Genomic DNA, 8357 nt, shown 5'->3' with positions numbered 1-8357 from the left:
AGTATAACAAGGTTTCCGTCAGAACCCACTTGACTAGAAATTGACTGTTAGATATTGACTCCGGAGATTGACTGCCGTTTGATACTGCCGTTGAGGATTGATGATTGGCGATTGTCGCCGTTGGAACGATCAGTGCAGGCTTGTCACTGGTTAGCGGTAGCAAAGGATCTCTTGAGTGAACGAGTGCTCGACAACTGAAACGATACAGGACCAGCATCAGCATTGGGTGATCAGTTCTTATCACTGGTTGCACAACACCACGTGTCCTCGGTCAGATTGAAGTATTACCTACTGGCCATAGTCACCTGTTGGCGTTCTCTCTTCCCGCCCATGGACGCACTGAGAGTACACTGAGGCTATCTGAGTAGATTAATGGTCACACTGAGACCAGGAGTCTAGGGATACCTAGAGAAACATTTTATCTCCTTATTACGGGTGTATGTTGAGTTGGGTGGAGCATGGTTCACGGTATGGGTGGACCCAGTAACATCTCAATAATAGTGACAATATTTTTGTGTGTAGTTAGTACCATTTTCAGTTACTGATATTATCTTGACGTGTGTAGTAATAGTTCTTAAATGATTTTGATAGTATTGTTTTATAATGTTTGTGTCACTAAGTGAAACCAGAGTGATACTGTGATTTAATTCCTTTAATGAATATAATTTTTCTTTATAATTCCGATCTCAGGTGTAACCTTTGTTCCCCAGAGTAGTGTTTAAGTTAGGTTAGGAATTGTGCATCTGTTGGGGTGATATAATTTTGTTGAGTGCCTTAAGGCCTATTCATTGTAGAGTTATTAATTTCTATTTGTTTTATACCATTTTCTCAGTGGTTGATATTATTTTGTTGAAAGCCCTTAAGGCCTGTTTCGTGTGTGCAAGCAACATTTCTTAATACTTTAAACTTTTTGTTGTCTACTGAGGCATTGCCTGAGTTTCTAATAATTTCAATATCATGTATAACTTTTATTCCCAGAGTAGTGTTTTAAGTTCGGGTTAAGAGTTGGGCATATGTTGGTGTACCATTATTTGAGTGTGTCTGTAGATTTGGAATATAAGTGTGAAATTTTACAGTGTGTCTCATTAATCCCGATCAGAGCGCTATCCATCCGTTACAATTCATTTTGTTTAGTAAATTTAAGTGTTCGTGTGCTGGTTCGGGATTTCTCTCAAAGGGGCGTTTCCACTGCAATTACCATCTAATAATCTTTAATAAACCCCAAAGTCAAGTGAGAAATTAAAGTCCAGTAATTCCGACCGGTTACATATATATATACTAGCAGAATCGTGCCCATCCGCTAGGCAACGGTAGGACGCCACCCTCCGGGAGGCTCCACATTGTCTCACTGTTCAGTCCCCTTAAGCTTCTTCTTCCATCAATAGTTCATTAACGGTGTATGTAAGTTCCACCATGTTTTTCACTTCAACGGTACAGCAAAGTATATTTTTTTAGCATTAAACTGTTATTATTTTATTGTCTAATCATCATTACATATAACACCAGGAATCATCACTACATATAACATAATCCATCATCACTACATATAACACCATCCATCATCACTACATATAACACCACCCATCATCACTCCATATAACACCAATCATCATCACTACATATAACACCAACCATCATCACTACATATAACACCACACATCAACACTACATATAACAATATCCATCATCACTCCATATAACATCATCTCATCACTCCATATAACACCAACCATCATCACTACATATAACGCCATCCATCATCACTACATATAACACCACACATCAACACTACATATAACAATATCCATCATCACTCCATATAACATCATCCATCATCACTACATATAACACCAACCATCATCACTACATATAACACCAACCATCATCACTACATATAACACCAACATCATCACTACATATAACAATATCCATCATCACTCCATATAACATCATCCATCATCACTACATATAACACCAACCATCATCACTACATATAACACCAACCATCATCACTACATATAACACCACACATCAACACTACATATAACAATATCATCATCACTCCATATAACATCATCCATCATCACTACATATAACACAACCATCATCACTACATATAACAATATCCATCATCACTCCATATAACATCATCCATCATCACTACATATAACACCAACCATCATCACTACATATAACACCAACCATCATCACTACATATAACACCACACATCAACACTACATATAACAATATCCATCATCACTCCATATAACATCATCCATCATCACTACATATAACACCAACCATCATCACTACATAACACCAACCATCATCACTACATATAACACCACACATCAACACTACATATAACAATATCCATCATCCTCCATATAACATCATCCATCATCACTACATATAACACCAACCATCATCACTACATATAACACCAACCATCATCCTACATATAACACCACACATCAACACTACATATAACAATATCCATCATCACTCCATATAACATCATCCATCATCACTACATATAACACCAACCATCATCACTACATATAACACCAACCATCATCACTACATATAACAATATCCATCATCACTCCATATAACATCATCATCATCACTACTATAACACCAACCATCATCACTACAGATCGGTAAAGAAGTTTCCGAGATTCTCGTGCGGACACACACACAAACATACAAACACACATGAACAAAAAAGACATACTTCTTTTGTTTTTATATATATATATATATATATATATATATATATATATATATATATATATATATATATATATATATATATATATACATATATGTATCCTTAGAAAACTCAAAACAAAATCTTTTTGGGGTGTAGGGTATAAGTATTCATACATCATGGTTTAATGGTAACATTTTCAGACGTACACCAATATATCTTACCACACAGGGAATTTTGACAGCTACCAACAGGAATGTTTCAATATCCTTAATCTCAATTCTCGGGTTATGCTGAATTAAAAATTTAGCAAAGCTGAAGAGATTAGTTAACCGTGAATATGTAATTTCAGTAAGAATATTTCCCATATTTTTGGCAATTTTCTGCATGCAGGGTCAACTTTTTATACCCGTAAAATCATTATTTCTACAGTATCACTGCTTAATGCGCATAAGAGCATTACGAAACGAGCATAAATCTGAAGCCTAATTTTTCACATACACACACACACACAAATGCCATCAGTCAGGTGTCAGCAACTTCGATTTTGTATTTATTCATCGTAATATTGTCAGCATAACTCAAGTGCGACTCATATGTGACAGATTTCGTTAGACTTTATCTACTGTCAGTACGATATTGACGGATGCTATTAACTGCACCTCATAACGCAACACTTAAATTAAATAGCATTATACCCTGTAATTTAATTAGAAAGGAATGTCCCACTAATAATCTTATAGGATACACTCACCTTGTTCCTACACCACCAATACAGTCCTAGAATATCCACAAGACATACAGCTCCAGCATCACCGCTATTCATCTCCTTTCCACCTATCTTCTTGCCAAAACCCAGCGCTACTTTAACCATATTCTAAAATTAATTCCATGTAAGCAAGGCCACATTAAGCCAAGGCATATGAATCTAAACCTCAGGGGCCTTGTAATATAAGGGGCCCCAGAAACCAATGAGAAACATTCTATATCTTTAATAAAAACCAAAATTGGTAAAAATACAAACAAGATGAATAAATCCTTTGTGGTGCATTGAATTCTTGCTTTGTGAGTACTACTGTGCTGTCATTATTTGATTTTATTTGGGTATTTTTCTTTACATGTGAGAGATAAAGGACTTCCATAATTTATTTAACCACTGGTTCCCATAAAGGTAAACCTGCTCTGCTTATAAACAATTAAAATGTATTCGGTAAATAAAAAAAAAAAAAACATCTTGGGTACCTTAAGAAACAATACAGTATTTTTTTTACAAGGAAAATTAAATATATTTTTTTCAACTTCCTCCCTACAACCATTCCTTCCGACAGATTATCACCTGACTGAGGAATGGTGGTGGTGGGAGCGGGTGGTGTTGGCGGTGTGGATGTTGATGACGCTGGTGCTAACACGGAGCTACGCCGGCAACCTCATTTCCCATCTAGCAGTACGATACATACCGAAACCTTACGTGAACCTCCGGGAGCTCGTAGATGACAAGTCAGGAGGCATCATTTGGCAGCAGGATTCGTCTACTGAGCAGTATATTCGTGTGCGTCACATAAAAAAAGATAATTTATGAATTTGGAATAATCATCTATGATTTAAGATTGTTTGTTTTGAACAGAAATTAAATGTGTAATTAATGAGTCTCTCTCTCTCTCTCTCTCTCTCTCTCTCTCTCTCTATTTGCTGCACACTTTTAATATATAATAATTATTGTTCAAAAAACTTTTCTTAATCAACATTCTCAACAGATTTATATGACTTATTGACTGAGGGCCCTTGTACCAGGTATTCATTGTCAACTCTGGCAGTTTAAGTATCTTGTCTGAAATATTGTCTGTCTCACTGTATACAGTACATGCAATTAATAGTGTGCTCATGATAACACGGAAGACTTGGTAAACATGTATCCACTCTTGACAATTAATATGAAATCAATGTACAGTACATGGATGTGACATAAGTGTTTCACATCAGGTATAGAGCAAAATTATGAGTATATATATATATATATATATATATATATATATATATATATATATATATATATATATATATATATATATATATATATATATATATATATATATATATATATATATATATATATATATATATATATATATATATACATATATATGTGTATTTTATTCAGTCAAAGGAAATGGGTATATTGAAGGAGGTTGCTGATCTGGAGCAGAAAGGCCGGGCAAGGCGGATACCAGTCAAGGAGTTCTACTCCAGTATAGACAATTTTGTGAAGCGCGGCGACCATGTCATCATCCTCTACGACGAATTCTTGTCAATCCTACTGGGTCAACAGTTCTCCAACACAGGTGGATTTTTCATCAACATTAAGTTTCCCAGCAATCATGATCTAGACCTGAATTAGATGCTTTTGTGAACAAAAATATTATCGGGTACCTTTTTTAGGCCCTATATGAACGTTGCTGTTTTTTTATGTAATATTACATATTTCAAGAATATTTCATTACATTATTTGGTTCCACAGGTCGGTGTGATCTCTACTTACTCAAAGACAAAATCAAGCCAAGTATGGCTGGTATGATGGTTCCTAAGGACAGTCCTTTTCTACCACCTTTTAATGACAGGTATGAAATTCTAATTCATACCTTATAAAACTTACGTTATTAATTAATAACCTTTGCTTCAATTTATCTATAAAAAGCAAAATATTAAAATTAACCAAAGTTTAAATCCTACAGGTGAATATACATGCCCTTTAGAAATAGTAATGAAGTGAAGGAGTCCTAACTGCCTAGTTCGTGTATTCATTAAACTATTATTTCGTCATTTATAGGGCCTTAGCAATAAATGAGTTCGGGCTCTACGAATATTGGATACAGTCTGCCATCCCAAACTACACAGCTTGTCTTGACCCTCCAACCAAAATATCTGTCAGTAATTCTCTCTCCATTTCCAATTTATGGGTAAGAAAATCCGGATTCATCTTCATTATATATTTCACGTGTAAATAATAATAATATTAATAAAGGTAATCATCAATATCAAATTACTTTATCTCAGATTTCCAGCACTATTGATGGCGGTCTTGTTTTTCAGGGGATATTTGTGGTTCTCTTCGGTGGATTCTTCGTTAGTTTAATTTTCCTGGGTTTTGAGACTCTTCTCTGATGAATTCTTCATTCAAGGGATTTATCAAGGGGTGACTTTAGTACAACATAAACTCTGTACAAGAAATGATGTTTGAAGACATGACTTTAGAGTAATTAAGTGGTTCCAGTATAAGCTCACGCACTATAGAAAATGTTTTAAGGTTAAATCTTTACCTATGAAAAGAGTTCCAAGATTAGCTTCACATAGAGAAAAATTCACAGCAAGACTAAAAATTTGTGTATGTCTGTTATAGAAAACCAAAATAAACTTTTCAAACCATTAAAAGCATTATATCAATACCCCTTTCATTATAATCTTATTAAGCAATTTGATTTTTATCTATTTGCTGTACTCTCCTTATATATAATAATTATAGTTCAAGAATCTTTTCTTAATCAACATTCTCAACAGATTTATAAGACTTATTGACTGAGGGCCCTTGTACCAGGTATTCATTGTCAACTCTGGCAGTTTAAGTATCTTGTATGACATATTGTAGGTCTCACTGTATACATGCAATTGATAGTGTGCTCATGATAACACGGAAGACTTGGTAAACATGTATCTACTCTTGACAATTAATATGAAATCAATGTACAGTACATGGATGTGACATTTGTGTTTCACATTAGGTATAGAGCAAAATTAAGAGTATGAAAGAAGGAAAGCCTACGAATTCTTACGAGATCTAGGAAGATTGATAGGTTATTGTAAGGAGAATGTGTTTGGAAAGTCTACAAGAGAAATTGGCCGAATTGATCTTCTGTGTCGCAACCGATTTGCTTTCATGAAGTGTGAATAGACTTAACAATGCAAAGATTTATCCAAAGATTTATCCCAAAGCAAAGGAGATTTCGGGGTAGCCAGTAGATCCCCTTACAAGCTGCTTATGGCGACCTGTAGTGTAATGATCAACGTGCTCGCCTCGAAAGCCAGTGGGCGCAAGTTCGATCCCTGGGCAGGGTGAAACTATAGGCACGTTTCATTACGTCATTTACCTCTGGTGGGTATGAGTAATTGGGAACCTAGATGTTCGCCAGTGTAGTTGGCGAGTTGTCCGGTTTTCTCCGGACTATTCCTTGGCACTGGGACATGCAACTCGCTGACGTAGGGTGTGGTTGTTGTGTTAGCGATAGCTTCTACAGCGGTTCCTAATTAGGGGTAAATTACCCTCGAAGGGGTAATTTGACATTTTTTGGGGGTAACAACAACCCATAAGATATAGCCATATTTTTCCTGCTTCTTGATTCCATACACAACCACCAGTCTGCTTAACGTACTGAACATGACACCTATGTAGGGGTAATGAGTGTTGTTGTCAGACTGGTTTTGGGGTAATGGCTAAAACTTATTGGGAACCACTGTCTTACGCCTAAAACAAATTCGCGCCTCGGTGACCCTTATGCCGGAAATCTTTGTACACTTAGGGTAACCATTATTATAAGCTACTTAGGGCCAATTGAAAGAAATGCCGTGGTATCCCGGCGGTCGTAATACAATGGAAGAATTTATTTTTTATTTTTCAAGAATGGCCATGGTGGTTCCCGACAGTCGTTTGTTGTCACTAAGTCATCGTAGTGTAGTCAGGTGTACCAACTGGCGGAAGACTGGTAGGTTGGTATGCTTGCACCCTCCAAACGTTGTCAGTGGCACAAAACGTTTACTCTTGCTACACGATTTACGAGCATGAAAAACTTGAATCCCAAGCTAAGGTGCACCTCATTTTCCTATTTGTGTGGATTATAAGCCAATTCTGGGAATGAAATACGATCACTTACAGTGAATATAAGTAAATAAAGCCTGTGACAACCATAAAAACGTAGGAATAGAGTGTAATATCTGTTCCTTTTTTCTTAATTCTTAATAAATCTAGCAATAAAGTACAATAATATTTTTGTCACGAACTTGGGGTTGGGTGAGTGTAATAAAGAGAACTATGGCCTGTTCTGTGGATGAATTCAGTAGAATATAACAAAGTACAGTATTAAGTATTATAATTTTGTTATGACAGTGATGAACTCACTGTACAGATGAATTGGGATAAAATCTTGAGAAAATATCACCATAACTGATAGTTTTCCATCAGGCAGGAAATTATCTTTGTACCAAAGTTTTTACTTTCATATTATACAAGTATAAAGGCCAGTTATCTACAAGATATGAAAACTTGAGATAATGTTTCCTACTTGTCTCCACCTGATTATAGTAATGCAATAAATACCCTAAGAAAGAAAGCAAGACATGAACACTTTCCCAATGTCAGGAGTAAAAATGCATACAATATGTTAATGGCATCACACATGATGCTCTCTTTCTCCTTCAGTTCCTCACACGCCATCTTTGTCTACCCGATATTCACTAAGACACGTGCGCCCGGACGTCCACTGCTATACGTACAACCGAACGTCCACTGCTATACGTACAACCGGACGTCAACTGCTATACGTGCACTCGGACTTTTGCCGGTACACCTGTCACAAGACATTGTTATAAATATGAGTA

At 36.0% G+C, this 8357-nt stretch overlaps 1 protein-coding gene across 1 annotated transcript in view; it reads left to right on the top strand.

Annotated features, from left to right (window-relative positions):
• Positions 1 to 6122, top strand: part of LOC121873801 (glutamate receptor ionotropic, delta-2-like) — a 15856-nt gene extending 9734 nt beyond the window's left edge. The window contains exons 4-8 of the mRNA XM_042377505.1: positions 4043 to 4263; positions 4873 to 5053; positions 5230 to 5329; positions 5539 to 5668; positions 5802 to 6122. Coding sequence (XP_042233439.1) covers positions 4043 to 4263; positions 4873 to 5053; positions 5230 to 5329; positions 5539 to 5668; positions 5802 to 5873 — 704 coding nt within the window. The 3' untranslated portion in view covers positions 5874 to 6122. The remainder of the gene's footprint in view (positions 1 to 4042; positions 4264 to 4872; positions 5054 to 5229; positions 5330 to 5538; positions 5669 to 5801) is intronic.
• The last annotated feature ends 2235 nt before the right edge of the window (positions 6123 to 8357 follow it).

This window comes from Homarus americanus, unplaced genomic scaffold (assembly GCF_018991925.1).
Source record: "Homarus americanus isolate GMGI-L3 unplaced genomic scaffold, GMGI_Hamer_2.0 scaffold25827, whole genome shotgun sequence".
NCBI classification, from domain to species: Eukaryota; Metazoa; Arthropoda; class Malacostraca; order Decapoda; family Nephropidae; genus Homarus; species Homarus americanus.
This window is presented reverse-complemented; position numbering and strand designations above follow the sequence as displayed.